At 40.4% G+C, this 11,463-nt stretch overlaps 1 protein-coding gene across 12 annotated transcripts in view; it reads right to left on the bottom strand.

Annotated features, from left to right (window-relative positions):
• Positions 1-4,774: 4,774 nt before the first annotated feature.
• The window catches only part of enox2 (ecto-NOX disulfide-thiol exchanger 2), a 290,823-nt gene continuing 284,134 nt past the window's right edge, over positions 4,775-11,463 (bottom strand). For 10 of the 12 annotated variants that reach the window (XM_061786742.1, XM_061786746.1, XM_061786743.1 and 7 more), the window contains one exon: positions 4,775-5,354. In XM_061786742.1, coding sequence (XP_061642726.1) covers positions 5,223-5,354 — 132 coding nt within the window. In that variant the 3' untranslated portion in view covers positions 4,775-5,222. Of the gene's footprint in view, positions 5,355-7,481; positions 7,638-11,463 lie in introns of all 12 variants that reach the window. The other 2 variants (XR_009790374.1, XR_009790375.1) reach the window with 1 other exon arrangement.

Genomic DNA, 11,463 nt, shown 5'->3' with positions numbered 1-11,463 from the left:
AACTTGAATCTGACAAAAATAATAAAAACATTTGTAATGAAAATTAACCAATGAAAATCGGACATTACTTCTAAATTATGGTTTGACAGAATTATTAAAAAAAAAAAAAAAAAATTCATGAAACAGGTCTCAACAAAAATGACGGTACTCTTAATATTTTGTGGCACAACCTTTTGAGGCAATCATTGCAATCAAACGATTTTTGTAACTTTCAATGAGATGTCTGCGGCTCTCCGCACTCCGCACTCGCCCACTCTGGAGCAAACTGCTCCAGTTGTCTCAGGTTTGAAGGGTGCTTTCTCCAGATGACATTTTTCAGCTCCTTCTTCAGATGTTGAATAGGATTTAGATCAGGGCTCGCTCAAGGCCACGTCAGAATAGTCTAATGTTTTGCTCTTAGCCATTCTTGTGTGTTTTGGGTCATTGTCCTGCTGCAAGACCCAATGACCTGCGACTGAGACCAAGGTTTCTGACACTGGGCAGCACGTTTCTCTCTGGTATACTTTGATAGTCTTGAGATTTTATTGTACCCTGCACAGATTCAAGACACCCTGTGCCAGATGTAGAAAAGCAGCCCCAGAACATAACAGAGGCTTGGTATACTTCATTTTTGCATTTGTGACCATAGAGCTGATGTGCCTTGCCAAAAAGTTCAAGTTTTGTCTTGTCTGTCCAGAGGACATTCTGTCAGAAGCTTTGTGGCTTGTCAACATGCAGTTTGGCAAATTCAGGGCTCGCTATTTTATGATTTATTTTAAACAGTGGTGTCCTCCTCGGTCATCTCCCATGAAGTCCACTTCGGCTCAAACAACGACAGATGGTGCAATCCGACATTGATGTACCTTGGCCTTGGAATTCACTTTTAATTTCTTTGGAGGTTGTTCTGGGCTCTTTTGTTACCATTCATATTATCCGTCTCTTCAATTTGTCATCGATCTTCCTCATGCGGCCACATCCAGGGAGGTTGGCTTACAGTACCGTGGATGTAAAATTTCAGAATAATATGTGCACCTGTAGGAACACAGGAACATCAAGCTGCACCTCTGCACCTTTAACGTGCTTGTCTATAATTTTTTTTTCTAATTTCCGAGGACAACACTCTCCTTAGCTTCCTGTGGCCCATGTTTAGGGTAGTACACACCATGTCACCCAACAGCACAGTGATTACTTGTCACCCTTTAAATTGGCCGACTGACTGATTACAAGTTTCAAGACACCTAGGATGCTAATTAGAGGACACACCTTGTTTGAACATATTCCCTATGGTCAAATTATCTTCAGTCTTTTCTAGGGGTACCGTAATTTTTGTCCCGGCCTGTTTCATGAGTTTGTTTTTTAAAATAATTCTGTTGAACCACAATTCAAAAGCAGTATCTAATTTTCTTTGGTTAATTTTCATTACATTTTTATTTATTATTACTTTTGTCAGATTTAAGTTATTTCGATGACCACTGTGAGGTTTTCTTTCATTAACAGAAGGGTACCAACAATTTTATCCATGTGTGTATTACAGCATACTTGGTGTTGACATCCTCTAATGATCTGGTTGCAGGACGCTGTGTGGCTGTATGAAAGCACACACAGTTGCGGCAAAATCCCATCTTCCCTGTGTTCAGTGTAAAAGGCATGGAAATAGATTTTGAGCCTGCAAAGGTTGTATCTCAGCTGTAACAGAAGCAGAAAGCTGCTTTTGTATCAGGGGATTCCACAATGATAAAAAGAACATCATGCCTAAAGTCAAACATGGTGGTGGCATTGTGATGGTCAGGGGCTGCTCCACTCCTTCAGGACCTGGACACCAGGGGTCTGAAGTTGAACACCTGACAGTTATCTTTCCCACCCACGTGTGTTGAGGACACAATTGTAGACGCCACACGATGCAGGATGCTGTGGAACTGTGTGAAAGCACCTTCGTTGGGTTCCGTGTAAAAATTGATACATTTCGGACTCTAATTTGGCAATTCTGCAGAGTTTCTGCATGAAAGCGGCGCCTACATCAGTGTCATTTGCGTTGCGTGTTGATGGTAGTTGTTGGTATTTCAGGCATCACAAGGCATCGGTGGCATCCTATTATATGCTCGCCGAAGGGAGGCGGTCATAATAAAGTAGATGAAGACGCCGTCAGGAAGCAGCACGAGACGGGGAGGTAATTAAGGCTATCTCCCGCATCACAAAATCACTCAAAGGAACCCTGCGCACCCAATTAAAGTCATCTACAGCATGGAGAGGGTGTGTTTGGAAATGGCAAAAGAAGCACGCAGGCGCCCTTCGTCCTGACATTGGAGCGCACTGTTTGCAGCTTCAGACATTTTAAATGGCTCTAAATGAACAAACATCAATGGCCGGAGAGAGCGGCGTTCCAGGGAATTTTAATTAGTCTGTTTCCTACATTTTTATGTGATGCCTGACGTGTTGCTTTTGTGCGCACCAACAGCCTAAAAAAAAAGGCCTAAATTGTATCGTGGGCTGTCAACGCAAAAGAGAAGCCACCATTAGCGTTGTTGTTTATGCCAGAGAGGCGGTGCCTGTGACGCAAGGTGCGGAGTCATCCTTCAGAACCCTGCACATCAGGTGAGAGAAGCTGCCAAACTGTTTAATGAATACTATATACATAGTGTTCATGAAACAATAATAAATAAACAATAAAATGCTAAGGATCTTTTTAGCCAAATGTGTATTTCCTTGTACAGGAACAACAGCATTTATTTACTCAGCTGCAGAGAGCAACGTCTAATAAATCTAAGGAAGCTTATTAGGGGGAGGCTTTTATGTGTATCTATAATATGACAATGTACAAATACGTTGTTATATGATAGATATACCATATTAACCCAGTGAGGAAAATGTGCAAAAATAAGGAAATATTAAAATATGTATTTAAAATAAAAACTATTCAATGAAAAAGAACAAAGAATCAAAAATGCTATGTTTAGAATGTTTTCCTACAAATAATTTAATTGAAATAGTTAATAGAAAATGGATGGATGATGTCCATCCATCCATCCATTTTCTGAGCCGCTTTTCCTCACTCGGGTCGCGGGCGTGCTGGAGCCTATCCCAGCTGTCATCGGGCAGGAGGCGGGGTACACCCTGAACTGGTTGCCAGCCAATCGCAGGGCACATAGGAACCACCAACCATTCGCACTCACAGTCATGCCTACGGGCAATTTAGAGTCTCCAATTCATGCATGTTTTTTGGGATGTGGGAGGAAACCGGAGTGCCCGGAGAAAACCCACGCAGGCACGGGGAGAACATGCAAACTCCACACAGGCGGGGCCGGGGATTGAACCCGGGTCCTCAGAACTGTGAGGCTGACGCTCTAACCAGTCGCCCACCGTGCCGCTGGATGGATGATGTGATAAATAAAAAATGGTGGGGTACTGGTTCCCTCCCTGGCTTAGAATCCAAATTATATATTTGTTTAATACTGAAACTTTTCAGTTTTTGTTTATTTATGGTAATAGCATGATTACTGTTTGTTTTATTATCATCTTCCCTAATATTGTTATATTTGTCATCATTTTTCTTTCGAATATATAAAATAGTCCCCTCACCTGTCTACAGCCACACATACCCACAGTCATATTCACAAATGTTTGTCTATTTGTCTTTGTCTGTCTTACTGTTGCTTCACAATAATAATAATAAAAATATTCATTTAAAATACAAACCCCAATTCCAATTAAGTTGGGACGTTGTGTAAAACGTATATTAAAACAGACTACAGAGATTTACAAACCCTCAAATGTGGGGACGGGGGCAACGTGAGACTGAATTCTGAAGTCTACAAAACCATTTTGTCTGGCAATTTAAAGTAAAATAAATCCAAACTAATTGGGAGAAGCTTCATCATGCAACAAGACAATGACCCAAAACACACATAACAACATAACAAAGGACTTCATCAGGGGGAAAACGTGGAAGGTCCTAGACTGGCCAAGTCAATCACCAGACCTTAACCAAATAGAGCATGCATTTTACCTCCTGAAGTGGAGACTGAAGGGAGAAACTGTTATTCACTTTAAGTTAATTATGTATGTTCCAATACTTTTGCTCACTTGAAAGGTGTGTGGCTTCAAACAAAAGGTGCTCTGTCCGGAGTTGTTTAACATATCTAGATGTGAATACCATGAAATAAAAGCTGGAATTCTGAACTTTTATCTCATATTGATCTTTTGATCTGAAATCCAAATGTCTTCAGTATACAATAAAAAAAAAAAGGAGTTGACCTTGCCGTTCCAATACTTCTGGAGGGGACTGTATTTGTAAAAAACAAAGTTTATTCAGTTGAACATGAACTATCTTGTCTTTGTAGTGTATTATTTTTAATATAGGCTGAAAAGGATTTGAAAATCACTAAATAGTTTTTATTTACATTTTACACAATGTCATAACTTCGTTTAGAATTGGAGTTGGAACAGAGAGAGAGAGAGAGAGAGAGAGAGAGAGAAAGAGAGACGAGAGTCAAGCGAGAGAGATAAGAAATGAACAGGGCAATTTATTGCGGCACAGCATTCATTAGAGCGGAGGCCACTATTTGTGGAAATACTGTAATTAAGAAATGTATGAGTTTAACACCGATCTTGCATTGGTGCATGTGTGTGGGGGTTATAGCTGTTGAGATTTGATATGATGTCGCTCTTCCCCTCCTTGCCTGCCCTCTACACGCCAAAATGCTGCTGTTAAAATGGAAACAATCCCCCCGCTCCGAAAAAAATCAAAGGGGAAACTCGAAACGTTGAAACTGAAAAACACACCAAAACAGTCTCAGAGTGAAGTTCTCCTTTTATAATCAAAAATACAATCCAAGCATGTACAGCATGTAACAACAATTCGTTGTAACTCTTCAGTCTTCACAGAAAATGAAGAAATATATGATTTCTTTTTTTCATAATCAATGTTACAAACCAGGAAAGACAAACAAATAAAATAAAAGAAGAGAACAAGCGGGATGGCGGCTGCAGGGTTTTAGAGGTTTGAAGAGTTCGACCCTGATGATGTCACAGGTAATAGCCCTGTGTTGTCCTGGTCGTACCCGCCAAAAAGGCTCAGAAAGCTTTTATGCCCAACCGACGTGGGCCGCAAACACGTTCAAATCCAGTGACTCCTTTGCCCGGACTCCTGAAGAGTCGTGGCCGTGTCAAGTAAACATTCCTGTAACTGCGGGGATGCAGTCTTGACAGCCGTGGAGGGTCTTGGTGCTCCCTCCACGTGCACAACCTTACGTGCTCTTGATACCCTGGAATCCGCAGAAGTTCCATCGCTTCTCCAGACTGGCGCCCACGCCTGTCAGCTCCTGTCTGAAGGTGCAGGGGAGTCGAGAGAGGAGAGACTCCACCTCGGGCGGGTTGATCTACAAAGATAGCGGGTTATTGAAAATAAAATAAATAAATAAATAAATAAATCAATCATGTGACTGTGAATGTGTTGGTACAGCTACTGATACTGCACAGTGCACAGTGACTAATTTTTGAATACACAACAGATACTAAATGTCTACACACCCCTGTTCAAATGCCAGGTTTTTATGAAGTAAAAAATTACACCAAGATAAATCATTAAAAAACCTTGAGATCTATCTGATGCAGTGGAAGCTCTCTGCGGAACATGGCTTGTGCTGTTAGCTGTGATTAGGGTTGGGCATCGTTTGAATTTGAGCGATTCTGGTTCTGATTCCGGTTCCTTAGTTTGACTCCGATTCTTTTAGGGCGCTGGGTCATAAAGGTTTGCATGGTTTAAATAAAGGGTGTCCAAATTATGAACATCCATTTTCTTAGCAGCCTGCAGCATAGACTAAAATGAACATTTTACTCAAAGTTCTTTATAACCAGTATCAATATCAAACCTATGAACTAAAAGGCAATGTGTGTGGAACTCACCCAATTGACTTAATATTCCTTAATTAAGGTTTCAGCGAAGAGTTAACTATAGCATTGTTAAAATAGTTATTTTAACAATTTTATTTCATTGTTTCACTCACCCAGTTGACTTCACTGACAGCATTGTTAAAATAAATATTGGTAATTTAACAATGCTTTATAGCGCCCCCTGTATTCTGTTCCATCACGTCAAATGCTTAATATGTGCAAGTTTTAACTCGATTTCTTGTTTTAAGCTTGTAGCCTTTTATTCTGAAGGGTACGCACCGGAACTCAGCATTTTGGCACGAGAAGTAACTTCACACGGCACCGGTGATTGTTATTTATTTATTTATTTATTTTTTAAATGGATGGAACCAAATGCTAAACAATGTTGCTTCCTTTCCCTACCCGCCGATGAGGCACAAGGTTAGTGTTTGTGATACTGTGAGACAACGTTTATGTGAAGTTTTAGTCCAATGTTAGGCTTTTTTTTATTTTTAATCATCGGCGCTTACGTTGGTTTGAAGACTAAAATAAACGCTAAAAACCATCAGTGCAAAACTGCAAGCAACCGTTTACCTTGTTGGCTGTCTCAATGTTGGCATAGATGTATTTTATTGTTTCACTCACCCAATTGACTGAGAGTTGACTTTTTAACATGAGTTTGAATGGGACTGGCTTATTCTGAACACAGCCACATCTCCAGTTACAGTATAAGAGGTTGTGCACACATGTGCAACCACACTATTTATTAATACTGATCCTCTCTGAAATACCCCCCCCCCCCCCCAATTGAGTTGTACAGGTTATAGGCCACATTAATGGTGGAAAATGTTTTGAAATGATTTTTCTTGTTTTCATTTTTTTTCGATCACAAAAACCTGGCATTTTAATGGAGGTGTGCACTTTTTATATATACTGTATGTGACTTACTCCTATTCTAGGGGTGGGCTAAAATACTGATTAATCAATGCAGCGCAATATTCTTCCCCCCAATTCAATATCGATTCAGGGAGTATGTTAAATCGTTTCACCATCTGGCCACTGGGACACAAATCTACATCTGCACACTTCGCAATAGCCAGAAATGAAGGTGGACATGTGATATCGTAAAAAAAAAAGAAAATTATCGCAATTTCCAAAAGGTAAAAAATATCTAAGTTTACATGCACTTTACTTTTTCAGTGTTCATCCAAAATTGTCATGATTTTTACTTTTGTAGTCCATATTCACAAGTTATTCTTGTATACATTTTTATTTTCAGATGTTTTATTGTTCAAAAATGTGAGGGGACACACCATATATGTTCACATGGACATGAAAATAAATATTTTAAAATTTTCAACAGGTACTCTAATTATTTGTGTATTTCTACTTCATACGGAACCAACATCAAAGCATTAAAATCAATATCAATTTTAAATCGAATGGAATCGCAACCTAAAGACTGGAAATTAAATTGTGAGCTTCGTAACAATACCCAGCCGTATTTACTCCCACCTCTGACTAAAATACATCACGTATTGCCATACTGTCATTTGGAGAACAAGATTGAACAAGCCCTGTTGCACAGTGGCCTGCTGTGTCGTAGCACGTAATTATGCCGCGTGTGGTGTCACCAGATAAGCAGAGCGTCCGCTCTTCTGCCTTCTTCTTCTTTTTTTGTTGTTGTAAGGGGAGTCCAGCCAAGGCATACTGACAAATGTGCGCGCAGGCTGCCTAATGAGTGTTGTTCACTGGAGTGTGTGCGGGAAGAGCAGACGAAACCTGGGCACCTGAACGCACCATCACAGCAACAAACAAACACCAATCAAGAGAAGACCTCTATTCTTCCTTTGACACGTGTGTGACACGATGAGTCACAGCGACATGGAAACATCCTGACATTGTCGCGACGGCGACCATGGCATCATTTCTATGGTTAATCAGATAAAGTTTTTGCACAAAGCAAATTAAAGAATGCTCAATAAAAAGTGACTAACTTCATCATGTCATATCTACGGTATTAACGGGAATTATTTACAGGTTGGCTCCTGAATCATCATTCCCTGTTGTGGACGTTTATATTCATCAACTGGAATCCCAACTGTTTACTGCCACCGACAAATACGCCGTGTGCAGAATTATTAGGCAAATCTCATTTTTGAGGATTATTTTTATTACTCACCACCCGCAGGGCTTACTTTCTTAAAAATTCTTGTGAGTGAGGTTTAGGCTTTCTTCAGAGAATATCAATATGTGGACAATTATTAGGCAACTATTAGTGTGCAGAATTATGATGCAACTAAATGAAAAACATTTTCCCATCTCCATCCATCCATCCATCCATCCATCCATTTTCTGAGCCGCTTCTCCTCACTAGGGTCGGGGGCGAGCTGGAGCCTATCCCAGCTATCATCGGGCAGGAGGCAGGGTACACCCTGAACTGGTTGCCAGCCAATCGCAGGGCACATACAAACAAACAACCATCCGCACTCACATTCACACCTACGGGCAATTTAGAGTTGTCAATGAACCTACCATGCAAGTTTTGGGGATGTGGGAGGAAACCGGAGTACCCGGAGAAAACCCACGCAGGCACGGGGAGAACATGCAAACTCCACACAGGCGGGGCCGGGGATTGAACCCTGGTCAGACGCTCTAACCAGTCGGCCACCATGCCGCATTTTCCCATCTCACTTTTTTATTTTCATTTGTTTAAGTGAGAATTATAAACAAACAACTCAAAGCTTTTCAACAGAAACAGAAAGAAACTGATATATAGAAAAACAGTGACCAATATAGCCACCTTTCTTTTCAATCACGGTGATAAGACTTCCTTCCGTGGATTCTGTCAGTTTCTTGATTTGTGATCGATCAAGTTTTTGTGCAGCAGAATCACAGCATCCCAGACATTGTTCCGAGAGCGGAGATATACAGTGAAGGAAAAAAGTACACGTTTTCCTTCACTGTATATCTCCCGTTTAAGAACTGCCCACAAGTTCTCAATAGGGTTCAGGTCAGTTGAGGAAGAGGGTCATCAGTTTATCGTGTTTCAAGCCTTTACTGGCAAGACATGCAAAGGAGTACATGGATGCATGTGATGAAGCATTGTCCTGCGTAAAAATCATTGTCTTTTTGAAAGATGCAGACTTCTTCCTGTACCACTGTCTGAAGAAACTGTCTTCTAAAAACTGACAGTCTGTTTGGGAGTTCATTTTGAGCCCATCTTCAACCCAAAAAGGTCCAACCAGCTTATCTTTAATAATACCAGCCCATACCAGTATCCCACCTCCACTTTGCTGGCGTCTGAGTCGAAGTGGAGCTCTGTGCCCGTGAGTGATCCGGCCACGGGCCCATCCACATGGTCCGTCAAGAGTCACTCTCATTTCATCAGTCCATAAAACCTTTGAGAAATCCGTCTTCAGACATTTCTGGGCCCGGTCTAGATGCTTCAGTTTATGTGTCTTGTTCAGTGCTGGTCTTTTTTCAGCTTTTCTTCCCTTGCGCATGTCTCTGTATACTGAACATCTTGTACTTCAAGGTATTCCAGGTAGATTGCAGTTCTGAAATATGACAGTACTTGAAGATAATCGATTCCTGGTACTGTCATCCTTGATTCTTCTCAAATCCTTGGCAGTTAATTTGCATCGTTTTCTGTCAACACATTTCTTGCAACCCTGTTGAGTATTTACAACAAAACGTTTGATGGTTTTGTGATCACGCACCAATATCTTAGATGTTTCAAGAGGTCTGCATCCCTCTGAAGGACTTTTGATAATTTGTATTTTTATTTTGTTTTACTTTTCAGAGTCAGCTAAATCTTTTTGGCTCATTTTGCCTAAATAAAAGAAGCTGCCTAATAATTACGAATAACTTTCTAGAGGGTCTTGATCTCCTTGTCCCACACACACACGCATTACACAAATACACTGCACCTGCTATGCATAAATCCATTAAGCATTCAGGTTTATCCAGCTGGGAGCTAGGAAAAGTGATGAAATGGTCAAAATATGTACTTATATTCGTCAAATACGTTGTTTTAATGGGCAGGTGTGGAACAGGGTCTCCCCAGCTCGTCTGTGAAATTCAGGTTTGTAAACCACTGTAATGACGAACAGATTAAGGGTGGAACGGTTTCTGAAAACCATCCAAACGGTTCGGTTCAACTGTTTCGGTTCAGTCCGCATGTGTCCCGTTCGGTTCGTAGGCACGCACAACTCTTTTTCTGTTTTACTAGTGTGGAGAAGCAGAGAGCAGTAGCGCTAATGCAAGCCAAGATGGCGGCGCACATGTTTGGAGTGCCGCATGTAAGGTGCGTACGGAAATTCAATCTGACGCCCTACGTGATGCTAGCATGCAGCACAGCTTGGCAGCCCCCTTACAAAGTACTGCAAGTAGGCATATCAGTGTTCGATATACTGTGCATGAACTATTGTAATTCTTACACTTTATCGGATTTGGATGTAAATATCCTCAAATTAAAGCTCTAAGTCTGCAGTTAAAGCATGTCTTGTTCATTTCAATTTATATCCATCGTGGTGGTGTTTAGAGCTAAAAAGATGAGAGTAGTGTCCATGTGAATGAAGAGATGAAGTTTTTGGAGTGCAGTTTATACATGAGCTGAGTTCATTCACATATGATTATCATCTGGTAGATAACAATACACATAAAATCACTCCTCTACCCCTATTGAATATGAATTATGGAAAATGTCAGTCTATGTGCATCCTCCATCCATCCTTCCAGATTTTATTTCGGAGAGTAATGATTAGATCAGTGTTTTCCAACCTTTGTTGACCCAAGGCACGTATTTTATATCAGGAAAAACCTCACGGTAAACCACAAAACAAAATATCCGAATAAGTATAAATGCTGAAATAATGATCTTGTCTCGATTTTCACTAGTCACAAATGTACTTAGTGTGAAATCTGGGCTTGTTTTATTGAACACAAAACTGACATACAGTGGTGCCTTGAGATACGAGTTTAATTCGTTCCGTGACCATGCTCTTATGTCGAATTTGTCTTAATCTGAGAAAATGTCGGTATTTTGAAGTGGCAAAGTATAGAATTTGGGTAATGTGGGAATTAGGGGAACATGGAAAACATTTTGTAGTTAGAATGCTTTGAATTGGTCGAGAAATGTGGAAGCAGGAGGGAATAATACAGAATTTGTCTTATGTATGTATTCTACAGGTATTTTAATGTTGGAATAAATGAAATGTGGGTGAAAATGTGGAATTAATGCTGTCATTATATACTTTGTTTAAACCAAAGTATGCAAGTCACAATTGAGTTTCCTAAGAGTCAACATGTACCGAACCCATTAAAAAACCATGACAACAAAGCCAAGATACAAACTGGATTTTGTGAACCATTCAATTCCTATAACGGATCACTCTAAATGGCGGCATTACATTGCTTTGGATTTGAGCTCAGCACAGCTTTTGAGTTGAAGATAAAAATTAGGGGGTAGATCTCTCCTTGTCACATCAATTATGAGGGAAAGAAAAGCCAACATGTTGGAAGTCGGCCAGGTTGAGGAACCTCACACTCAAATAAAGTATGTAAGGCATATTTTTGGTATAAACAGAGTACGTGCTGTGGTAGGTAGTAAAA

The sequence above is a fragment of the Phyllopteryx taeniolatus genome, chromosome 10 (assembly GCF_024500385.1).
Source record: "Phyllopteryx taeniolatus isolate TA_2022b chromosome 10, UOR_Ptae_1.2, whole genome shotgun sequence".
Taxonomy (NCBI): Eukaryota; Metazoa; Chordata; class Actinopteri; order Syngnathiformes; family Syngnathidae; genus Phyllopteryx; species Phyllopteryx taeniolatus.
This window is presented reverse-complemented; position numbering and strand designations above follow the sequence as displayed.